The sequence below is a fragment of the Mastigoproctus giganteus genome, chromosome 13 (genome assembly GCF_048544385.1).
Source record: "Mastigoproctus giganteus isolate SK-2022 chromosome 13, ASM4854438v1, whole genome shotgun sequence".
NCBI classification, from domain to species: domain Eukaryota; kingdom Metazoa; phylum Arthropoda; class Arachnida; order Uropygi; family Thelyphonidae; genus Mastigoproctus; species Mastigoproctus giganteus.
In genome coordinates this window covers 79556777-79582991 of record NC_143587.1, presented here as the reverse complement: position 1 = coordinate 79582991, position 26215 = coordinate 79556777, and the positions used below count along the sequence as shown (strand labels likewise).

Below are 26215 nucleotides of genomic sequence, written 5' to 3'. Positions count from 1 at the left end.
TTCAGCCAGCTTGTAGATAATTGTTGGAACAAACTTCCATCTGTTGTTGTTGTGGAATTAGGTAGTTTGAATAAATTGAAGGAAGAGCTAAACAAATTATTGGAGGGAGATGCCATTTCAAAAAACATACTCCTGCAGGTGATATGGAGAGGTTTTATTTATTTATTTATTTTTTTTTGGCTGATGTTTTACAAGCTTGCTTTTTTGCATCATATACCACCACTACTACTACTAATAATAATAATTAGTATGTTATATGTCATTGAGAAATATTTTTTCTTTTAGTGGAATCTTACTTGAAAAATTTTACAGTGAATGTCAACAAAAAATTATTGAAAAATTACCTAACACTAACAATCTATGCAAAGCCACAAGTTAAGATGTTTTATGAGTATGGATCAGTTGGGAATAAGCAACGTGAAAGGAGTGTTCTTACAAACAAGGTTTTAAATGACATTAAATAAACAATTTTGCAATCCCAAAAGAAATCTCTGTACAGAAACTCAACATTCAAAAAGGGATATCAACTTGGTTCAACTCATTTCACTGTTTTCATTTAACTTTTTCCTTTAACTCATTTCAACTCATTTCATTTAACTTTTTCCACATCAAATCCATAGTAAATATGAGTTTCAATCTCAAAATAATGTTAAAAGATTATGGCATTCTTGTTTTAAAGTTTACTTTGCTATGAAGATATTGAAATTTTGGATAAAACTTATTTCGCTGATGAAGTATAGTTTCACCTTAATGGCTTTGTTAAGTTAAAATTGGAGAATGTTAAGTGCTGGAATGCTGCACGTTTTTGTGAAACCGTCTGACATTCTCAATAAATTCAATGTTTGGCATCGTAAATCTCAAAGAAAGATAGTTGGATCCATATTTTTTGAACAAACTGTCACATCTGATATTTACTATGGTATCACAATGGACTGCCTCCCTAGCCGAATGGTCAGGAGTGGGATTGTTATCGTTATTTGGTTTTTAGGAGCATTAGCAACTAAGGCCATATTGCTCCAGGATATGCGGTGGTCATTCTCTGACCTTTCCGCATCCTCCATATTTGGTGGTGATGGGCTCGAGCTCCGGTGTAATCAAGAAGCATGTGCTACACACTGCTGCTCCTTCCCACCTGACTATGGAGGCACCTCAGGAGTGGGAGTACAGTATCACATGCTCTAAGTAGATTGGGGTTCAAGCCCCTGACTGCTAAATACAGTTGATCTACCAACTTGCACTGGACCAGCGTGACAGATTATGGTACATTTCCCTCAGGAAGCTTCCATCCTGCAGTAAATTGATAATGGCTGCAGTTTACCTTTTTTTTGTCACAATGCAGTTTATTGCACTGCCAGAGGAATGGCTGTAACAGAAAGGGACAATCTGCCATGCTGAATATTTAACCACTGAGATGTTGCAGATCAAATCATATGACAAGGACTTGAGCTCGATCTCCTGATTTAACATCTCCAGACTTCTTTTTATGGGGGTTATTAAAGCAGACAGCATACAAGAGCAACCCACAAAGCATTCAGTGGCTCAAAGCGAGTACTGAAAATACAGTCAGCAGTGAATCAACAAACTTTGTCACACTGCTTGCACCATGATCAAAAGAATGAATTTATGCATTGCTAACAATGGAGGACATTTCTAGCATTGTTTATAAACTACTATGTGTTGATTATTATAATAATAAATTGTATTTTCCTTTGATTATTTCTGGGTTTACTTTTAAAATGAACACCCTGTATAATCATAATGTTTCATATAAAGAAATATAAAGCTTTTGTTCTTAAACATGGGGTATACTCTTGGGCCACTGGCTAAAGTTTAATCAATGTGATGTGCAATCATAATTAGTTAGACAAATCAACAAAATCATTTTATAAATTACCTTGTGCTATTTCAGTAAACTTTTCTTCTGCATTCTTTTCCTTATTTTTATCAGGATGATATTTCATTGCCAGTTTTCTGAATGCCTTCTTAATTTCTCTATCTGAACATCCTTGTCTTACACCAAGTATTTCATAATAATCTTTCCCAAGTCTTCCTAAGGCATCATCAATAATATGAACAAGAAGATATATACTACTAACAACAAAAAACTTTAACAGCTGCATTATTTCTTGCAAGATCTGAAATAATCAAAACAGAAAACCAATTTAATGATAAAAATGATTTATAATCAAAATTTAAAATTTTATATTACATTGTATAGAAAATTTTATATTCATTTCTTGCTGTGATTTTGGATATGCTAATTATAAATATGACAATTTCACTGCATCCCTGTTTATTTATAAAAAAAAAAAAAAAAAATCAGATTTGCATATGAATACACTATACCTATGTATATTTTAGGGATTATCCAACTTGCAAAAAGACATGTCTTTCTACCAAAAGGAATGCCCATAAAAATCATCTCTAAAAAAAAAATCTTCAGAGTACAATTACCAAGAAAGATAAACTGATAGTTCAGTCAAAAATGAATATTTTTAACTTTTTTTTGTCATTATCTCTATCATAGCTACATCCTGCCTTTTCATTATAATTGTTTCAATGTTCTGAATTACTCATATTCTTCAACAAAAAAAAAAAAAAAAAAAAAAAAATATATATATATATACCATATTTCCCCATGTATAAGATGCACCTTTTTTTCGAAAAATTTGGGGTCTAAAAACTGGGTGCGTCTTATACAGTGGTTGTAGATTTTCTTTTTTTACTTACGTTTCCCGCTTTTCCGCGCTTGTCTTTGCGCTCATTGTTTACGTTTAGGTTACGTTTTGCCAGGTTCTGCCCAGAAATGGCTCAGAAAAGATTTTCGTACAGTGCTGAATTCAAGTTAAGTGATCCAGTTTGCAAAAGTGAATGGAAATCATGCTGCTGAACGTAAGTTTGGTCCTCCTCCAACTGAGAAAACAATCCAAGACTGGCTATGGGAAGAAGAAACCCTACTGAAAATGCCACGGCAGTAAAAGGCCATGAGAGGCAAGTCAGCAAAATGGCCTGATTTAGAGAGGGAATTGAAGATATGGATTGAAGAGCAAAGGGAAATTGGAATTCCTGTGTCCACAAAGATGGTTCAGCATGAGGCAAGAAGAATTGATGATGAAAAAGAAATTACTGATTTCAAAGGAGGACACAATTGGTGCTTCAGGTTCATGAAACGGAATGGACTAAGCATACGTACATGCACCAGACTTGCCCAAAAGATGCCTGAAAGCTATGAGCAGAAGGTCCTTGAATTTCATCGTTTTGTCATTCAATGTCGGAAGACATCAGTTTGAGTTGGGACAGATTGCAAATATGGACAAAGTCCCCCTTCAATTTGATGTCCCAAGTAACAGAACTGTTGATAAGAAGGGGGTTAAAACTGTAACTGTGAAGACAAGTGGACATGTAAAGAGCCATTATACAGTTGTTCTAGCTTGTTGTGCTGACGGAACCAAGCTGCCTCTTATGCTGATTTTCAAACGCAAAACAATGCCAAAAGAAGACATTCCTCGAGGTGATTGTCCACGTTCATGAAAAGGGTTGGATGGATCAGGATGGGATGAAGATCTGGTTTGAGAAAGTTTGGAGCAGGAGACCAGGTGGGCTCTTACGCAAATCTGCCCTATTGGTGCTTGATCAGTTCAGGGCACACAACAAAAAATACAAAGAAGATTGCTGCGAGAGCAAAAAACAAAACTTGCCGTCATACCTGGAGGCTTGACATCCCAGCCCCACCAACCACTTGATGTCAGCATTAACAAACCCTTCAAAGCTGCCATGAGAGACAAATGGAACCAATCGATGAAGTCTTCTGGGGAAAATTTGACACCAGCAGGAAGAGTGAAGAAACCAACTATAGGAGAAGTTTGTAACTGGGTGAAAAGATCCTGGGATAATATCAAGATTGAGATCGTTGTCAAGTGTAGCATTTAAAATGCCATAGATGGAACTGAGGACGAGGCAATATATGAAGACAGTGATTCGTCATCAGACACAGATGAGGACAAGCTAATGGGTGGGAGTTTTGACAGTGATGAGTTGTATGAATAAAACTTGAGTTCAATAACTTTATGTAATACATTTTTTTTTTTCAAATTTCGGGCCCCAAAATTAAGGTGCATCTTATACATGGGAGCGTCTTATACATGGGGAAATACGGCATATTTTTTTTTTGAGTCTAATAATTTGTTTAGACTAAACCAACCAACTTTAGTCTAAACTATATGTTCCCAAAATAGGTGGTACCACCCTGCAGTGGATGCTGAAGCCTTCTAGGGGGCAATAGTGGATTCAGAAGCAACTGGGGGGATTTCAGGCGGTCTAGGGGTCGGTGGCTCCTTATCCGTATTTTTATCTTTTTGGGTCCAGTGGACCCAGTTCAAAGGTCAACTAATAAAATTCTATAATTTTTAGTCTAGGGACACAGCTGAAATTCGCTATAGGTGAAGCCAGAACTGTTTTCTTTGATTTTTCCACTTCAATTTTCAAAACCTTCTATTGAATTTCACACAAATGACAAAAATGTGACATCAAGTGTGTATTTTTTTAGGCCTTTTTCTGTTATTTTTCTAAATCTACCCTAATTAGCCTGGGGCCTTTGAAATGCAACAACGAACGCGAGCTACTGTGAGTTGACATAAGAAGCAATAAAGCGAAACAGTAGCAACAACTGTTTTTGAAAGGCGAACAGATTGTATTTCCTTTCTTCAATGTGTATTGCTCCTACGAACAGAAAATCAGGGAAATTCATCTTTTAGAAACAAGAAAAACTGGTGTAAAACTGATAACACTGCAATGCGCATTTGATAAAAAAAAAAAAAGTTTGCTTTATTGTAATTGTTTTTAGTAATCAACTCTTTTACTGTCCTTCTAATTTTCAATATGTGCAGATAATCGACTTGGGCAAAATTCGAAAGTGCTACTTCAATTAGGAGCAAAAACCATGTGCCCCAACATAACGAATTACTTTAGGTACAATAAAGGACGACTACTGATGATTTTATTGACTGGAAGTGTCCACAACTGTACAAGGTGGTCACTCAAAGTGAGTGACCACCTTGTTTTTTTTTTTTTTTCAGGGGGATTTCCAGGGGGATTATTGCAAAATATTGTTCTGAAAAACAATTACAATAAAGCAAAGAGGGTTTTTTATCGAATGCACACCGGACAAAAATCGGACCTTAGGCATCCTACAATGAAGCTGACTTATTAGAACTTTAGCATCTGTTGTGAAGCTGAACGCAATAAAGAAATACTTTCGAATCCACGATGAAACTGACTTACTAGAACTTCAGCATCTGTGATGAAAGTTACAGTTGTGGACCTTTGACAATCTCCTGGCCTTCCTCCCACCAAAAGAGTATTTTTATTTCTTTCTCTCTGTCTCTTTCCCTTAGGGTGGGACTAGAAAGGGTGAACAACCTCCCCTAAGGAGTTTTTTCCCCCCAAGTGAATGAAAGGAAGTGGAAATTTCAGGAAAACGAACCCTGTTTTCCTTCATTCGGCAAACAGCAGCTCTGTCAGTGCAAGAGAAGTGAAATTACATTTGCTGCTCAGAATGGAATTCAAGCAAGCAAACATACGACACTTTACGGTGAATTTTTCGGGCGTGTGTGTGTGATAATGAAAATTCAATTTTTCCCTCAAATTTTTTGATGGTATCAAATGCATATAAAACAATCCGTTACTCGTAGCATATATATATATATATATATTTTTTTTTTTTTTTTTTTTCATTTGCACACCAGGTAAGATGCATGCGAAGTTCCTTCCTTCGACATAAGTTTTTGAAGTTTATAACACAGCTATGAATAGAAATATTTTCTTGAAAGTTCGTAAGATTAAATATACATCCATGAAACTGCTGTTCCGATTTAAAATTTAGTCCTCTAGAAACAATTACAATAAAGCAAAAATTTTTTATGAAATGTGCATTGTAGTGATCATTTTTACGACAGGTTTTTTTTTTTTCCTTCCATTTCCAGTATGGCTGCCAATAGATGAATTTTCTATATTTTTTGTTAGTAGATACAATACATACTGAAGAAAGGAAATGCGATATTTTTGTTTTTCAAAACCAATTCGTTGCAATTCTTTTGTACAACAATTACAAAAAGCAGTAAAAGCAAAATGTTGTGACAGAGTGACAATGCAAAATATTGTTCGCAAGTAATGATGCTCAACTGTTTGTTTTCCATGAAATTTGTTTACAGTTTTATTTTCTCCTTGGATCACCTTGGTAACGCTAATGACGTAAGCTCGACCAGTCAATTGTATCTCCGCGTCTGTTTATTCATTTAAGGCAGATTAGGCGCAAATTTTAAACTAATGCCGTAGCACGATTCATCTTCAAAGCTTCCAAGGCCATTTTGCTGACATAATAATTCATAAATTGATATGTGATCGTACATTTTTGCTGTTTAGGAATAAGTTACATTATTTTTTGTGTGCTCTGCCAACAATCATCAGTTGAAAGTGTGATAGATAAGTGGAGTCATACAAAGTGTAAATTAAATCTTTTATTTTGTGAATATTGTTGCAAATTTTATTACTTCATTATGTCTGAATCTAAGAAGAAATGTTGACAGTACAGTAATTGAGTATTTGAAATATGGCTTTATTCAGTCTCCTACGAACCAATTATTACCCATGTGCTTGATTTGCCAAAAAGTATTTTCAAATGAAGCAATGAAGCCTTCTAGGCTACAAGAGCATTTGACTAAAATGCATGCTGACAAAAAGGATAAAGATTTGTCCTATTTTCAAGTACTAGAAGAAAAATATTTTAAACATCCAACTATATCAAAACTTTTTGCGTCATCCAATAAACAAGATAATGACGGATTATAAGCTTCTTATAATATTTCATCATTAATCACAAAAGCGGGAAAACACACATAATTGGTGAGGAATTAATCTTGCCAGCAGTAAAAGTTTAGCCAACTGTGCTTCATAAGCCAGTGTCAGATATCATCAGGAAAATTCCTTTGAGCAATAATTCAGTGCAAAGAAGAATCGATGAAATGTCTCAAAGACGTTGAAAAATCATTATGCGATTATTTGGAGGCATGCCAATTTTCCATTCAACTCAATGAATCAACTCTCAAATAATGAAGCACTACTCTTATCATATGTACAATTCATAAAAGAAGAAAAAGTTTGTCAAGAATTATTATTTGCTAAAAATTTGGAAGCGGATACAAAGGGAGAATCTATATTTAATACCACGAATAAGTTTTTTCAAGAGAAAGACATTCCTATTTGTAATATGTTGTCTGCTGCTACTGATGGTGCTCCAGCAATGACAGGGCACCACAAGGGTTTCATAGCGCATTTGAAACAAGCAGTACCAAATGTACTCGCTATGCATTGTGTTCTTCATCGTCAACATTTGGTTGCGAAGAATTTAAGTGAACTCCTGCATACGTCGCTCCATTACGTTATTAGAGCAGTCAACAAGATTAGAAGCAATTCATTGAGTGACAAATTGTTTAGCCAACTTTGTAGTGAAAACGATGAAGATTTCAATCGTTTTCTGCTTCACACAGAAGTTCGTTGGCTTTCAAAAGGTATTTGTCTGAATCAATTTTAAAATTTGTTTGATTCAGTACTAGAGTTCCTAGAAAACAGAGATGACAGATTGTGGGCCAACCTGATTACATCCAAAAATGACATCGCTTATTTGACAGACCTCTATAAAATATTTAATGAAGTCAATCTACAATTACAAGGTGATGAATGGAATTTAATTAAAACAAAAAACGTTATTGCTGCTTTTGTGGGGAAACTTCTGTTCAAGCGGAATCTAGGCTGAGGGGAATATAGCCACTTTTCAAATTTATCAGCAGTGTCTCTCAAAAAGGAAGATTTACTTACATACTGCCAACACTTGGAGGTTTTCCATGCTGATTTTAATGAGCGATTCAAGGATATTCTAAACACGAATATACCAAATTGGGTTCTAGATCCTTTCTCACATGTAAACACAGCAGGATCATCAAATTTAGAAGAGGAACTCATAAACTCACAACAAATGAAGAACTAAAAATAAAATTCAAAAGCGGATACCAAGAGTTCTGGCTTCAGAAATCAATACCGACACTGTACCCTGGATTATGGGAAATAGTGCAGAAATTTTTAATTGCATTTCCATCTTCTTATTTGGCTGAGCGTGGGTTTAGTGCTGTAGCAAATTTACTATATAAGAAGAGGAACCGATTGCATATAACTGAGCTTGGCGATTTACGACTGTTTTTAACGAAAGTTGAACCCGATATTAACAAACTTTTAAAAATACATTAGGCTCATCCTTCACGTTAATTTGTTATTTTTCCTTTGTAAGTTCGAAATAAACAATTTTCTAATACATTTGATGGTGTTTTAATTATTACAATAAGATTCTTACTAATGTAATACAATCTCCTAATATGTATTCCGAATTTTCATATTTAAACCATTGTATGAAACTGTGCATAATGTTATTTGAGCATACACTTTACAATCTTTACATATGGGCTATGTTTCATCAAAATCGGTATAGCAATAACTGTGTTCAAGATGAAGCACATATCGGCCACTACTTTTTCAATAATTTAACGGCATAAGCAGTAATGTATCATTAGTTGCTATTTACGTTGAAAATATCAAACGGCTTGAACGCGGAAAACTGCTATAATGGGGGTGTTACAAAATTTGTCTTGCAAAGTGGGCGGTGGCCCGAAAAAATTTGGGAACCTATGGTCTAAACAAAACCATCATGAATATCCAATTCATGCAGGACTTTACTATTCTTATCTTAAATGATGGTAACATTTAAGATAAATGCCTGGACTAAAACATTGTTAACTACACTGTATGAAAGCACTGTTCTCATCTCATACAATAGAATATCTTAATGGCGGGGGGGGGGGGGGGTCGCATCCTAAAAGCATATTATGCTTCTGCATTATCTGCAAACAACAATTTTCATATGATGTTACCCTTCCCTTTCCCAAAAGACTGGATTCCCTCTTTTTTAAGCTATTAGCCTCATTCCCGCCATCAAAAACAAAATGCCAAATTGGCCCTTGTTCTGATACAGTACTGGTCTTCTGCTCTGCTCGAATAGATGGAGGAAGCAAGTTTACTTTGTTGAAACTCAAAAATAATCTTGTAGGATCTTGAAGTGCTCAGAGATATCTCATTTATAATTTTCATAGTTAATCTTCTGTAATAAAAGTCCTTGCATGCCTTCCATCCAGGGCCAGCCACAAGCATGTTCCATCGGTTCTGTCGAACAGACCCCATAACTCAAATAGTCTAAATAATAATATCATCCGTGTCTTTCCTGCATTTCTTTCAATGCACCTACCTTTGTCTTACCCACATTATCATCACTCCAAGGGCACTTGCATGAGTCGACTTTAAAATTGATAGAAGTAGAGCATATACTTCATTCTCAATGTGTATGTTTCATTTGATATTGAACAGAGGACTTATTTAAAAATGTAATTTTTATGTTATACTCACTTTCAATAATATCTGTAGTTTTTTTAACTTCTGGAGCAAGAAAATAACAAACAAGGGCCTGCAAGTAAATTCCTGAACAGGGCTTTACAAATATTGGAGCTGGCCCTGCTTCCATCATATGAATTAATGAAAATTTATTTCTATCATGAAACAAAACAATCTTCATATTTCTTGTTGAGCTGTCAATGAAAAGACATTACTCTGCTAGATTGTGATCAAAGCCAACTTCAAAAAGATCATTCTTTATATTGAAAAAGGCCTCTGAGGTTGGGCAAATTCATACTTTAGCATTAAATCAGCTCACACACCAACCATAAGAATAAGTATTTACTATAACTAAAATATTTACATATTAAAATAAAATAAATATTTACAAAAACTGCTATTATATTAAATTAAATTATATACATGTAAAAAACATTAAAACTGTGATAAAATCCTTGAGATAAAATACACCGGATTAAAAGCGATAAAAATCTCTGGAGCTTTCGGAAGCATCGGCTTCCTTCCTCAGCAGTAACAAAACTTCCTGCAGCACGTCCATATATAACAGGCTCATGGTACTTATACACGTGGTGCAGTCGGCGCATGGTCTGAACTGGAAGCGGAAATAGCTCGGGAACGTGTTAAGCAAAACCGTTCATCCGTACTTAGGATGATAGTTTCAAACAGAGGATGCATACGCATACCTCTGTCCCTATTCATAATATTGTGGTCGGATGAACAGATTCGTAGGCTCTCGAGCCATTTACGGTTCCAGAACCCATGCGCTCGATCCACGATAACCGCATCCTCTGGGGAGATTTGATGCTGCTTCTCCCAAAAATGTTCAGCCACAGCAGACTTATTGTAATCAGTGGTTTTTATAGCATTTGCATGCTCCCCCAGACGATCCTTGAGCCATCGTTTTGTCTCGCCCACATAACATTCCCCACAATCCGGGCATTTTATCTTGTATACTACTCCACTACTCAGGTCCTTTGCTATTGGGTCTTTTACCTGAGACAACACTGTGTGCAACCTCCGCCCGGGAAGCTGCACACAGCGTGTTTTATAACCCCGCAAAACTCTAGCGAGATGCTCAGTAACGCCCGGATAGTAAGGAATGTATGCGGTACCCACAGGAACAAACGGTTCCTGACGGTTAGACTCTATTCCTCTACTAAACCTCTCTATGATCCTCTGGGGGTATCTGTATTTTCTAAGGTCTGCTATGGCTGAACATTTTTGGGAGAAGCAGCATCAAATCTCCCCAGAGGATGTGGTTATCGTGGATCGAGCGCATGGGTTCTGGAACCGTAAATGGCTCGAGAGCCTACGAATCTGTTCATCCGACCACAATATTATGAATAGGGACAGAGGTATGCGTATGCATCCTCTGTTTGAAACTATCATCCTAAGTACGGATGAACGGTTTTGCTTAACACGTTCCCGAGCTATTTCCGCTTCCAGTTCAGACCATGCGCCGACTGCACCATGTGTATAAGTACCGTGAGCCTGTTATATATGGATGTGCTGCAGGAAGTTACTGTTACTGCTTTTAATCCGGTTTATTTTGGTGTATTTTATCTCAAGGATTTTATCACAGTTTTAATGTTTTTTACATGTATATAATTTAATTTAATATAATAGCAGTTTTTGTAAATATTTATTTTATTTTAATATGTAAATATTTTAGTTACAGTAAATACTTATTCTTATGGTTGGTGTGTGAGCTGATTTAATGCTAAAATAAGATCATTCTTATCAGGACAGTAGCACAGAATTAGCACCTATGTAAGAAGAGGCAAAAGTGAAATGGCTTTTCTACATAGGCAAATTATTTTGCAGCCGTGATCCAATTAATTCCAAGTGGTAAGCTTTGACTGTGTGACACTGGAAGAATAGTGGATGATATGCTTGCATAGCATTCTTTGTTCTTTAGTTTGCTTATTTATATAAATGTTCACTAAGCACACAAAAGTAGCATGGTGATTAGCTGGTCTTCTAAAATTTCAAGAAGTCAAAAGGCATAGATTTCTGACTACCACATATTTCCACATACCCATCGTTCTACTGATTGGCACCTACCACAATAGAACTAAGTCCACTTATGATTTGTCATTGTCAACTATAGGCAATCCAGAAATACGCATCACATACACTGGAAAACTAGAATGCTACCCAAAACCTTTTGCTTCATTTACTTTGAACCAATGTAGTATCTATGGATACAGCAGAGCTCTCTAGTGGAGAGAATTTACAACTTTGACTGATATTATTATTAGCCATATGGTGCAAGGAAGCCTGAGGCTTATGCTGCACCAGCCAAAAAAAAAAATTCCCAAGTTACCCTGAGAGAGAGAGAGAGAGAGAGAGGAATCACCAAGAAAGAGAAGAATGATGATATCCAGCTCAGGACCCTGGGTATGCCAAGCCCATACTCACCAGATGTGAGCTCCTGGAGAGAAATCTGTAATAACAATGGGAAACCAATAAAAACATAACTGATAAGCAACTGAAAGTACATGACAAATACCATGAAAAGTCAAAATGTACAATTCCTACCAAATATCAAAATGTACAGTGAAATAAATGCCAAAATTACTCCATGCACCTAAATTATGAATGAAATAAAAATCAAGATTTTTTTTTTACCTTATTAATAAATAATATGAATTTATTATTTATTAAAAACTAAAGGTTATAATGATTTATGCACCAACATCGAGCCATGATGATGAAGAGGTTGAAGAAAGTTACACCAAAATTGAGTCTTCTAGATGAGCAGAAAACCCACTATACTATTATTATGGGGGACTTCAATGTTAAGGTTGGAAAAAGACAAAACAGCGCAGAAAGGGAAACTATAGAAAATTTTGGAATTGGCGAAAGAAATGAAAGACTTGTGGAATTTGCAGAATCTCAAGAATTGTCAATAATGAACACTTTTTTCAAGAAAAGGGTGAACAGAAAGTGGACATGGAAGAGTCCAAATGGATTAACAACTAATGAAATCGACTTCATCCTCACTAACAGAAGATATATCGTTAATGATGTTACTGTCCTAAATAAGGTAAATGTTGGAAGTATTCACAGAATGGTAAGGTGTACACTTGATATAGATGTAGGAAAGGAATGGAAAAAACTGACTCGAGTAAATAATACAAAGGTCTTTGAGATAACAGAAGAAGAGAAAAAGCAGTATGTACTGGAACTTAAGAACAAGTTTGAGTTTCTGCAGACTGCTCAGGACCAAGATATCGACGAGGAATATTACAACTTTCTGAAAGTGATAAGGCCCAAGGGAAAAATATATCCAAAGAAGAAAAAATTAGTCAAAAAACACTTGTTATGATGAACTGAAGGCGACAAATGAAGAGCAAGATAAACACTGACAAGGAGAAAATTGAGTATACTGAGTTATGCAAAGCCATTAGAAAGAGATTTGGAGAGAATGTAACATTTAACACAAGAAAAGTAGAACAAGCATTAAGGAAAAACAAAGGACTTAAATCAGCAGCAATGAGCAGTAATACAGAAAGACAAATGATACTGAAACTGAAGAATAGCGATGGTGTACTTATAAATAGCAGAGAAGGCATAATTCAAATAGCAGAAGACTACTATAGAGAATTATACAAAGAGCGAGGGAATGATGCCGGCAGTGGGAAAGATGGATCGCAAATTAGCAACACATATGACATACCCGATATTCTTCCTGATGAGGGAGAACATGCATTGAAGAAAATGAAGAATCAGAAAGCCCCGGGGGAAGAGGATGTTACTACAGAGTTGTTCAAATTGGGAGGAAGAGACATAACACAAAAACTGGCAAGGTTCTTCACAAAGTGCATTAGAAAAGGTGTGATGCCTAAGGAGTGGAATAATGCAATCATAGTTTTGCTGCATAAGGAGATAAATCAGAAATTGGAAATTATGGACCAATTAGCTTGTTATCTCACATTTACAAGTTGTTCACAAGGGTCATTACTAACAGATTACAAAGAATACTTGATGAGAATCAACCGAAAGCGCAAGCTGGCTTTAGGACAGGATTCTCAACTATGGACCACCTTCACATAATATCACAGCTAATGGAGAAAGCAAATGAATATAAAATACCATTATGCCTGGCATTTGTGGATTATGAAAAGGCATTTAACTCCATACAGCATAAGGCAATGTTTTCGGCACTGGAAAGACAAGGCATAGATACCCCATATGTTATGATTTTGAAGAAAATATGAGAAAGCTACCTCCTTTATTAGACTAGACAAAGTATGAAATTTAAAATCAAGAAAGGAGTTTGACAAGGAGACAATATCTCTGAAGCTGTTTACTGCTGCCCTTGAGGAAGCTTTCAGTAGATTAGACACTGGTCTCAGAAAGGCGTCAATGTTAATGGAAAGTACCTAAACCATTTACGATTTGCAGATGATATTGTGGTCATAAGCAACGATCCCAAAGAATTAGAGGAAAATCTTAATCAGTTATGCACAGTTAGTAAGGATTTTGGACTAATGATGAATATGGCTAAAACAAAAGTAATGATGAACAAGTATGCCACAGAAAGGGAAATAATGATTGAAGGAGCAGTAATTGAAAAGGTGGAGTCATATACTTATCTGGGACAAGTTATTAGCTGTAATAATGGTAAATGGCTGGAAGTCAAGAGAAGAATAAATTTTGGATGGATAGCATTTAAGAAATACAGCCATATACTGAGGAGCAATATCCCAGTTTCTCTGAAACGTAAAATAAAGAATCAATGTATACTCCCCACCACGACTTATGGAAGTGAAACTTGGGCACTCACCAAAAGAATGGAAGAGAAACTGAGAACCACCAGCGAAGAATGGAACGAATTATATTGGGAATCAGACTGTTAGATAAGAAGAGAAACACATGGATTAGGCAGAATACTCAAGTAAAGGACATTCTTATCAAAACTAAAGAACTAAAATGGTCTTGGGCAGGACACATAGCTCGAAGACATGCTGACAGATGGACTAAGAAAATAACAGAATGGTATCCAAGAGGAGCTAGAAGAAATCTTGGAAGACAATGGCGGAGATGGATAGATGAAATTCATGAGTTTGTGGGTAGTAAATGGATGGCCATTGCACAAAACAGAAGGAACTGGAAAGTTGCTGGAGAGGCCTTCATCCTGAAGTGGATTGAAAATGGCTGATGATGATGATTCTTTATTATTATAAAATAATAAAGTTTCTCACAAATACAGCAGTGGACAAAAAAAAAACTGCACCACTCTAAAAAAAAAAGTAACATTTGTAGCAAAACGTGTAAGAAGTTTGATTACAGTCATTTTGTTTGTCATAAAGCAAAGGTATTGCATTGGATAACACATCTATTGCATCATATAGTAATTGCAAGGTACTGCATCAGCAGTTTCTATAAATACGGTGTTGGAAGGGTACACACACTCACATTTGTATCCTGTTTTGTGGAGGTGGAAGCATGACTCCATGTGTTCAGTTGACACCAAGAAAAAAAAGTGTAGCTGTTGCTGTCCCAGGAAGGGCTTTCTATGCATGCTATTGCTGATAAAATAGACTGCCACCAGTCAACAATATTCAGGGTGCTGAAATTAAAGCATGAAACCGGTGATCAGGCCATAAGAGAGTGACTTTGCCTTCCCAAGATCAATATTTGAAATGGCTATGCCTTCGTAATCACCATGCTAGTGCTTCTGATCTAAAACAGGACTTTGAGATAGCCTCTGGTGTTGAAATAAGTGTACGAACTATCCAGACTGCTTTTGGAATGTGGTCTATATGCCTATTGGCCCAAGAAGCCTTTGTTGACCCAACAAATGAGGAAGAAGCGACTTGCTTGAGCTAAAACACGTTTCATGGACAAAAGAGCAATGGGACACAGTCATCTTTTCTGACGAATCAAAATTCAACTTGCATGGGAAGCAATATGTCAGAAGACGAAAATCAGAGGCATACCATCCTGATTGCATAACATAGACTGTAAAGTTTCCTGCAGGTCAGAAGGTTTGGGGATGCATAACAAGCAAATGGGTGGAGCGAATTAAGTTTATTAACGGAACAGTGAATGCAGAAACCTACACTATCTTGGAGGAGTGCCTGAAACCCGTTATTAGGGATCACCACACAGATGTCCAAAACTGCATTTTTCAACAGGACTTAGCACCTTGCCACACAGCAAAATTGGTAAGCTTTATGCTATTTAGATTTAATGAGTTTGTCTTCTTCTCTCACAAGACTTAAACATACTTACACCAATGTTTTCCTTCATTTTTCTCCCTTAAGGTGCAGTCATACCTCAGAAATGCTGGCATTACAGTGTTGGATTGGCCCGGCAACAGTCCACATCTTAACCCTATTGAAAATCTCTGGTACATAATGTCATCTAAAATTGCTCAGAAGAAGCTAAAAAGTAAGATTCAGCTGCAGAAGAGCATTGTAAGGGTGTGGTACCACAAAATTGGACAACCATATATCCAGAAGTTGATTAACTCTATGCCAGATCGTTGCAAGGCTGTAATTGCAGCTCGAGGAGGAACAACAAAATATCGAGGATTTATTTTGCTCATTTACAGTACATTATACTATTATGTTAATTTGTCATTTCAGTTTATACACGTAAATGTAATAAAATGTTATGTTTGGTTGTCATGATTGCCATTTGCATGATTTCTCATATTTGCATTAATTAATTATACATTTTACCATTTGGGAAGATATTTATAGCAATTAGGTATATCAGGTGGAGTCTTTTTATTGGATTTCATTCAAAGAGATATATATATCCCATCTAACAAATGCATTGCGAACATTTCTGCAACCCACAATGCAAAATTCACAAGTGATGCAGTTTTTTGTCCGCCACTGTATGTTTACACTGGAATTTATGACTAATATATACTTTTTGAACAGAGAAAGAAGTTCTCTTTATTACAAAAAGAAGAGTACATATAACCTATAAATTATTACAGGTTTTTTTTTTTTTTTTTTTTTTTTTTTGTACCTGAACAGTGTTCTGGAAGTTGAAAGAAATAAAAACATTTATTTTAAAATAAAAAATATATATTATTGCTAATGCCATTGTGTATTATTATTAATGCTGTTGGCACAATGATTTCCTAAATATTTTCCTGAAGGAAAACCTGCAGACCCCCCCCACCCCACCCTTCCTCAGCATTCCAGAAGTTTATATTTTACAAAAATAACCCTGATTATAACTAATAAATGTTTTAATGCATATCACTTTAAATCACTCCTAAACAACATGAATGTCCCCTCTAGTAATCACAAGAAAGATATATGAGGTGTGGCAATAATATTGTATCCTGGACTGGTACAATAAAAAAAAAAGTAAAGGAGATTAAAATCACCACCTGATTGAATGCATTTATTACACCATAAAAGTTTCTGAAAAAAATGTCAGCAAAGGTGTCTAAAGAGATTATGTTCAGCAGTTAGGTTTTTCTTTATATCCTCAATATCCTGAAATCTCTTTCCTTTGAGGACAGTTTTCACCCCAGTAAGAGGAAACAGTCTGCTGTGCTAGATCAGGAGAGTAGGGTGGATGGTTGATCTGTACAATGTCATGTTTTATTAGAAATGGCTTCACAAATGCAGAATGGGTGGGGGTATTGTTAATATTATAATTAGCCATATGGTGCAAGGAAGCCTGAGGTTTTTGCTGCACACCAGCCAAGAAAAAAAAAAAAAATTCTGAGTTATCCTGAGAGAGAGAGAGAGAGAGAGAGAGAGAGAGAGACATAGAAAAGAAGAATCAGAAGTAAAAGGAAATCACCAAGAAAGAGAAGAATGATGATATCCATTGGGTGTGCCAAGCCCATACTCACTAGATGTGAGTCCCTGAGGTTTTTGTGCAACAAGAACCAACTGCCCTTCTCTCAAAATTGTGGGGCATCACCCAGTTAATATGCTTCAATACACTTTTAAGCACCTGTTTGTAGAACACTGCATTGACCCTCTCCCCTTTAGATACAAATCACTTCCTGTTTGTCAGAAAAACACAATGATCGGCATTGTCTTGATCCTTGACTTCTGTAAACATTATGGGCCTTGGTGATGATTTTGAGGTCCATTGCATGCTGCTCTGTTGCTTCATCTTTGGGTTGTACTGAAACACTCTACATTCCAGCAATTAACCAACCACTGGCTAAAGGCAAATTCTTGCACAGTTGTAGAATCATCATCATTCTACTCTTCCATTTGGCACAGGTTGAGTCCCTATTTAGATATCGTCCTCCATTTTTGTCGATCTCTTGAATCTGAGTTCCTTTATAACCTGGTAAGTTGTTTTAGAGTCATGACCTTTATTTGCCTCTTTGCACTGCTTTGCTTTGTCTTTCAACCATTTCCTTTTAGCAGCTTTACATAGGTTGTCTATTTTGTTTTTTAGGGTTTTCATTTGTCTTTTTTCCGTCCATATATCTAAAATTTCTTCTGTTATCCAAGGATTATTTGGTTTTGTTCCCAAGATTTCTAAGGCTGCATCTTTAGTCATTTGTTTAGTTTTCTCCCATATATTTTCCACAGATGATGAATAGTCTATCTTTTAATTTTTCTTGTAGTGTTTCCCCATAAATTTCCTTTATTTTGTCTTCTTGAAATCGTAATATATTTAATGTTGCTCTATTGTTCTTTGGCTTTGTATTTTTAAATTTCCATTTAATTGTTGCTGCTAGCAGTTCATGGTCAGTGTCAAAATATGTACTTCTAAGAGTTTTAACATTTTGAATGGATGATTTCCAGTTGTTATTTATTAAAATGTAGTTAATGCAGTTGTTTTATATTTCCATCTGGTGATGTCCGTGTATACTTATGTTGAGATCTGTGGTAGAACAGTGCATTGGTGATGATTAGTTTATTTTCTTTGCAGAAGTACAAGAGTTCTTCTCCTCGCTCATTTCTATTTCCTATCCCGAACTTTCCTAATATGTCGCTGAAGTCTGTCAAAATGTCTCCAACTTTTGTGTTAAAGTCTCCCATTATTATTAAAATATCTTTGTTTATGTTATCTATGATGCAGAATTTGAGGAACCATCTCCTTATTCATATCCAACTCATCAGCTATCATTCTGAAGGTGAAACAATGACCTCTTGTCACAATTTTCCAAACTTTTGCAACTCTATCCTCATTTTGAGAGACTGATGGAAGCTTACTTCTTCAGTCATTGCAAACATCCTTACATCCATCTTTGTACCACTTATACCATTCAAACACATTGGTACGACTGCAAGTTTCATCATCATGAAACATGCAGATGTACTATGAAATATTAAAACAGTTTTTACACTTCATACGTTTCTACTGCAGATTTTCCAGTTTAAAACTAAATTTGATATTTATTCATTGGCCCCTTACAAAATCGTGACATAGAATGTTAATGCTACTAAGAAACTGGTTGTTATTTGCAACTAGTCAGCCTACTAGACAATTTCTGTAATGCCATCTGCTGAGGAAGTTTGAACTACAACATACCACTTCCGTTTATTTTCAAACTGATCAAACATGATTGCAACGGTGGCAGTCCAGGAACTTTATTGCCATACCTCACATATAGCACTGGTATACAAGTTGTTTATGATCCACTAGAGGAGGCACTTTCATTTTGTTTATAATAATAAAGAATAACACTGTAAAAAAAAAAAAAAAAAAGTAGATTTTTTTATTTAATTCATAATTTTGGGGCTGTTTGTTTGTGGTCTTTTCGGCACAAGGAAAACACGGCCATAATGAGCCAATTTAGGTGCATGGAATAATTCTGACTTTGGTTTTTTGTACACTCCTGATAGGAATCATATATTTTTACCCCTTCCCAATCCCTTCCCAAGGGATTCCATTAAGTCCAATTATCATCGAAAAGGCACTCCAAATGAATAAAAAATTGAACGGTGACCCAAATTTTAAAGCAAGTCCATAGGTTTAAGGAGTGGCATGTTATTCGGCAACTACGGATTGAAGGAAAGAAGACGAGTGCTAACAGTGAAATCCTAGTGCGTTATCACGAAAAACTAAGTGCCTGCATTAGTGATCTTGGATTGTATGCAGAACAGGTGTATATAATTGTGACGAGTCAGGATTATACTGGAAAGCACTTCCTCAAAAAACACTGGCATCTGGGTCAGAATCTTCAGCCCCAGGATATAAGGTAAGGAAAGAACATTTTAACAATTCTTGTTTGTTCCAATGCTAGTGGGAACCACAAAATGACATTAGCAGTAATCGGCAAAGCAAAAAAACCATATGCTTTTAAGAACATGCATTATAATTTACTGCCTGTAAAACATTATGCCCAAAATAATGCCTGGATGAACAAAGAAATTTTTAAGCAGTGGTTTACAGAAGAATTTTGTCCCCAAGTTCTTTCTTACCTTAAAACAAAAAACCTCCCAGAAAAAGCCCTTTTGATAATGGACAATGCTCCTGCCCATCTCCTTGATGATTTAGAAGAATTTTCATCCCATAACAACATTCATTGCATATTCTTCCAGCTAACACAACTAGCCTATTACAGTTTGTTTGCTATTTGTTTTTTAGGTTAGCAACTAAGGCCATATTGCTCTGGGATATGCGGTGGTCATTCCCTGACCTTTCCGCATCCTCCGTATTTGGTGGTGATGGGCTCGAACCCAGGTCTAATCAAGGAGCGTGTGCTGCCTATTACAGGCAATGGACCAGGGCATTATAGAGAGTTTTAAGAGGCAGTATAGAAAATTATTTTTACAGAACTTGGCACTATATGAAAATGATTTAGAGGTAGAACAGTTCTGGAAGGAATATACTATAAAGGATGCTATCTATAATGCAGCTAATGCATGGCAAAGTGTTCCTGAAAAGATGCTAAAATCTGCCTGGAATAAGCTCTGGCCATCTCAAACAGTACAACCTGTTTTAAACACCACCAGTTTTAATAGAAATTTGCAGATCCTTGCCAATATTTAAAAACTTAAATGAAGACTATGTCAAAAATTGGTGTGATATAGACGCAATGATGATGATTTTTATGGATGATGAAATTGTCTCCTAGGTTTCTGCAGGATCTACTGAAGTAGTAGATGAAGAAGATGACAGGCCCACAAAATCTACCATTTCCCATAAGGAAACTAGTCAATCCCTGACAGATAATCAATTGGTATGAATGCCAAGAAGAAGCAGAAAAGCCAAAAATTATTTTACTACAACAAATATATAACTTGGCTACTGAAAAACACCGACAATACCAAAACAAAACAAAAATAACAGATTTTTTTTTTTTTTACTGTACTATTATCTAAATAATTATTATCTAAATAAGATAATATTATTATTAAATTATTATCTAAATAAGTTTTTTTTTATTAAGTTAAAAATGTTCTTAAATATACATGTATGTATTTTTTTTAAATTACTGTTACTAGATCATAGGTATAGCTTAACTTAATAAATAATTCCTAGTTTTTTTACGGTTACAAGTTGACTTTTTATTTACTCCCTCACTAAATGGTCTATTTCACTAATTGGTCACCCCTCTGGTCCCGAAGTTGACCAATTAGTGAGGTTCTACTGTACATTTATTGGGACAGCTTTGGTTCCTTTAAAAAAAATCAACTGAAAGGAATGTTAAGGATTCAGCAGGACTTGGAAAAGATAGTAACACTCAGAAACCAAAACAATGCTGATTTCTCATATACCCGTATTATTTGTAGTATTTGTTTGATTACTTTGGAAGGATAGAATTTTTTATTAGGCATAAGATTTAATTGGGATGTACATTTTTCAGATATTAAACTTAGTCATAATTCTACCCCAGATGCTCACATCTGGTGAGTATAGGCTTGGCACACCCAGGGTCCTGAGGTGGATACCATCATTCTTCTCTTTCTTGGTGATTCTCTTCCCTTCCGTCTCTCTGGGTAACTCAATTTTTTTTGGCTGGTGCAGTATTAGCCTCAGGCTTCCTTGCACCATAGGGCTGCTAATAATAACTTCCATCCCCCCCCAATCCTGTAATACTTCTAAATGTTTTCTTTATTTTATTATAAAAGAAGTTTTTATTTACCAATCTTAATTGGTTCATTATTTTGGATAATTTCAAGGGACATGCAATAAGGAGAGTATTCATACAAATATGAATACTCTTAACTGCATTCATATAAATATGAATATTCTCCTTACTAGAGAGCTCATTAACGTAAGTGTGCTTTGGATAGATTCAAGGAGTAAAGAGGTTCTGAGAGATCTGGGAACAATATTCCACGTAAAATTATAAAAATAAATCGTAGCAGAACCCCAGTTATCTGAAACAGTTGGGGCGGAGGGTATTTTGGATAGTTCATTTGATTTTAAATGCAGGCTATCTACAGTATAAAAGATAAGTAGGAAATTAATGACTAAATAATTGAGACAATTACCGTAATTTGCATTCATTATTTGCACATTATATACCATATACACTTATACAGTTTTAAAATAATTGAAAAATTTTTCTGACTGGCAATCTGAAAAATTCTTTATTTTCTTAAAAACACATTAAATGAAATTTTGGATAACTGTATATAAAACAAATTCACTAGTTTTCAGTTTTATAACTATAAAATTATTTCTGAATCTATTTATATTCCATAAAGTGAATGTATCTAATTACTGATACTGTGGATAATTCTTAAAAATGTAGCCAACTGGAGACTAATTCTTTGTGATAATATGGCAATGTAGTGATAATGAGGGAAAACACAAGTACACAAATCAGGCTCAGAATACAGGTGCTGCAACTTAATATGTCAGTTTAACAAATTTATGGCATACGTTTCTATGATATAGTTAGTTGGAGGGGGGGGCACACTTCTTAGTAATTGTCTTGACTCAAACATACATAATTCCAGAGACTCGCATCTGGTGAGTATGAGCTTGGCACACCCTAGTCCTGAGCTAGATATCATCATTCTTCTTTCTTGGTGATTCCTTCTACTTCTGACTCTTGTTTTCTCTCTTAGGGTAATTCAGAAATTTTTTTTGGCTGGTGTAGTATAAGCCTCAGGCTTCCTTGCACCGTATGGCTAATAATAATAATAAATAAAATAAACACAACTGAAAATGTTTGTAGCCAAAGGAAGCTTAACAGAGAATAATAATAATAATTATTTTTGGCTAATGCTGTATAAGCCTGCTTCCTTGATCACTTGCCACTACTAACACAAATTATAATGGAAATGTCTGCTTATAGTATTAATATGCATCCCATTCTAAAAAAGACTATTCTTTTTCCAGGGGTAGAAAACACTAATTTCAAAAATATTCGCACTTATAACTTTTATTTTTCTCCTCTCTGAATTACCCTGCACATTGCACACTTAATTTTGATATTACAAAATCTGATTTATATGTAAACTATGAAAAATTTCCTGTTTCCCACTGAAAATGTTCAATCAGCAAATTATTATGAAATATTTAGGTCTTTGCTATCACAAAAAGAGTAATAACGTCGTAAGCTCCAGGAGGATCTTCACTTATGTGATTAATTTGGGGATTTTAAATTAATATATATATATATATATATTACATTACGATATTAAGTCCCAATTCTGGTTATGCAAATTGAAAAGGTTGCTTCAAGTCTTTTAACATCAGTTAAAAACAATACGGTGTAAATAAAATGAATATCGTGGACACGTAATAAATTAACAGAATCGGAGGATAAATGTCGAGGATAAGGCAAACCAAAATTAAAAACAGCACAAAGTGGTCGATAAGGAGATGGAAATAAAAATCAAAGCACGAAACAAAAAACATTCCCCCCTCCACCTTTAATCTGAACTATATGATAACGAACAGCTGCAAAACGCTTCCAATAAAGGCTGCTTAAGTAAAATTCTAAAAACGATAGTTCCATAAAATTTTGGCATTTTGTTATCATTATAACTCAATCGGACCTATTCATAGAAATACAAAGATAAAAATATGTGTCGGCTAAGTTAAACTGAAATTGCTAATGGTGGCCTCAAAGAGAATTTTATATTATATTATGCAAGAAGTGCCAGCTGTTTTATTTACAACCTAAATAGTTGTGACGTCTGTCAAACTTACCTCTAACAGAACTGTTCTTGCAATATCTCTACTTGGTAATAAACAAATCTACATGCCTATGACAATGTAGGAAAAGAATGCAGAGAAACGTAACAGTACACATGTATCACTGATTTAAGAGTTAAATAAAAGTAAAAGCCAAGTCAGCTTTCAATTTCACAGAAAGTGAAATGAAATAAAGAAGAAATAAGGACACGATTCCATTCTAGATTGGACATATTCCATCACATGAACGACGGGCGAATTGAAATGCATAATACGAATAGTCCAATTACAGGCAGGTGTTGTGATTGCATCATTCTAAACATTGGCAACGTGGATTAAACATATACGGACACGAATCTATGTTGATAGCATAACAGTACCGAATGACTAAAACTACTTTTTTTTTACATTCGTCGAATCTGAAAACTGAATCGCGTATGAAAACATCGCAACGTGTTCGAGATGCAACGCACAACCTACATTAGAGTTAGCAATTTAAATAAATAAAATAAAGAAAAAAATTGGATATGAACAACGGCGAATTAAAAGCAATGATTAATCCAATATTTTACCAGTATATGTTTACTGAAATAATATTTTTGTTTATTTTTTTGCTTATAATTCATTATATTTGGTCTCATTTTATATGAACATACACTTCTGCCTAAAGGTTGGAAATCACGTTTCATTTTTCTTAATTTTCAAAGTTTTTATTAAAGTAGGAGTCTGTAGGACTAACGTGTTTACCAATTTTTATTAAAATATTTTCTATTATATAAAATCTTAAATAATATTTATGAAATATTTAAGAAATTTCTATAATATTCGAGAATATTCCAGAAACGTGTAGACGACTCCTAAATGTACTAGAATATTATTGAAGACTCCTGAATGTGGTAGAACGTTGTAGTTGATTCTAGAATATTCTAGAAAGTGGAAGTATTGTTTCAGTATTATTACTGTTACTATTATTAACCATATGGTGCAACGAAGCCTGAGGCTTATGCTGCACCAGCCAAAAAAAAAATTTTTTTTTTTTGAATTACCGCATGAGAGAGAGAGACAGAAGGGAATCACTGGGAAGCGAATCAAAGGGAAACACGGAATTTGTGAATTTATTGGATGATTGTTTTCTACATCAGCATGTTCGGGAGGCAAGTAGAGGGAGTAATACTCTTGATTTGATTATCAGTAGTGATTCTTCATGCATTAAGAATCTGCAGGTAAATGAACCACTAGGTGGCAGTGATCACAGTGTGCTGAAGTGGGATTTACTCAAAGCGGTAACTACCATTAGGGGTAAAGGGAAGGGTTATTGCTTTCGTAAAGGCGACTACGATGGACTGAGACAGTATTTAAATTCTATACAGTGGGACCAACTAAAGATGTTACCAACAGCAGATCAAAATGGGAAGCATTCAAAGAACTCATCTTGGAAGCTACTAGGCTTTACATACCAACTAAGAAATATTGTTCAAGGTTTCGGCCTAAATGGATGTCAGATGAACTAATGAGACATATGGCAGAGAAGAAAAATGCATGGGATACATGCAAATTAACACGTGACACAGAAGCCTATCATAGATACAAGTTGATTTGTAACCAAATTACAGAGGAGGTTAGGCAGGTTATTTATTTGTTGTTATTTGGTTTTTTAGGAGCATTAGCAACTAAGGCCATATTGCTCCGGGAATATGCGGTGATCATTATATGACCTTTCCACATCCTCCGTATTTGGTGGTGACGGGCTCGAACTCCGGTCTAATCAAGAAGCGTGTGCTACGCACTGCTGCTCCTTCCCACCTGACTACGGAGGCGCCGGTTAGGCAGGCGAAGGCAGATTACGAGAAATATTTGGCAAGGGATGCAAAGAAAAACAGCAAAGAATTCTTTACATATGTAAACTCTAGAAGGAAGGGGATGAATCAGATTGGCCCGTTTGATATCGATGGGTCAACTGTTGATGATCCTGCTCAGGTAGCTAACAAACTAAATGAATATTTTGCATCGACATTCACACATGAGGAGTTATTCAGCGATGGGAATGCCAGAGGTGTATTCAACTCTGGCAGTAAGCTAGAGAATCATGTAATAACTAAGAGTAAAGTGGAGGAGAAATTGTTGAAGATAAAGACAAGAAAGGCACCTGGGGTGGGTGGGATCTATCCAGTTATATTGAAGGAGGCAGCAAAGGAAGTAAGAAAACGATTAGCCATAATTTTGAGAGCTTTCTTGGCCTCAGGGGAGGTAATGGTGGACAGGAGATGTGAAATGTGACCTCAATTCACAAAGGAGGATCAAACGGCAACACAAGTAATTATAGACCTGTGAGTTTAACTTCTGTTCTAGGAAAATTAATGGAGACACTGGTTAAAGAAGCACTGCAGGACCATCTAGACAAGACTTCAGTTATAGCTCGGACACGGCATGGTTTTGTTAAGGGGAAGTCTTGCCTGACCAATTTGATTGGATACTATGATGCAGTCACAAAAGAACTGGATACAGGGAATAACCTTGATATTATATATTTGGATCTCTAGAAAGGATTTTCATACTGTCGCACATGGAAGACTGCTACACAAATTGAGCAGTGTGGCATTGGAGGCAAATTGCTGCTATGGATAAAGGGGTAGTTCAGGGGAGAAGACAGAGA

At 35.5% G+C, this 26215-nt stretch overlaps 1 protein-coding gene across 1 annotated transcript in view; it reads right to left on the bottom strand.

The window, feature by feature from the left end:
- LOC150076208 (dnaJ homolog subfamily B member 9-like) overlaps nucleotides 1-23885 on the bottom strand; it is a 42874-nt gene extending 18989 nt beyond the window's left edge. The window contains exons 1-2 of the mRNA XM_090387030.1: nucleotides 23578-23885; nucleotides 1895-2135 (exon numbers count right to left, since the gene is read on the bottom strand). Coding sequence (XP_090243156.1) covers nucleotides 1895-2120 — 226 coding nt within the window. The 5' untranslated portion in view covers nucleotides 2121-2135; nucleotides 23578-23885. The remainder of the gene's footprint in view (nucleotides 1-1894; nucleotides 2136-23577) is intronic.
- Nucleotides 23886-26215: the final 2330 nt, after the last annotated feature.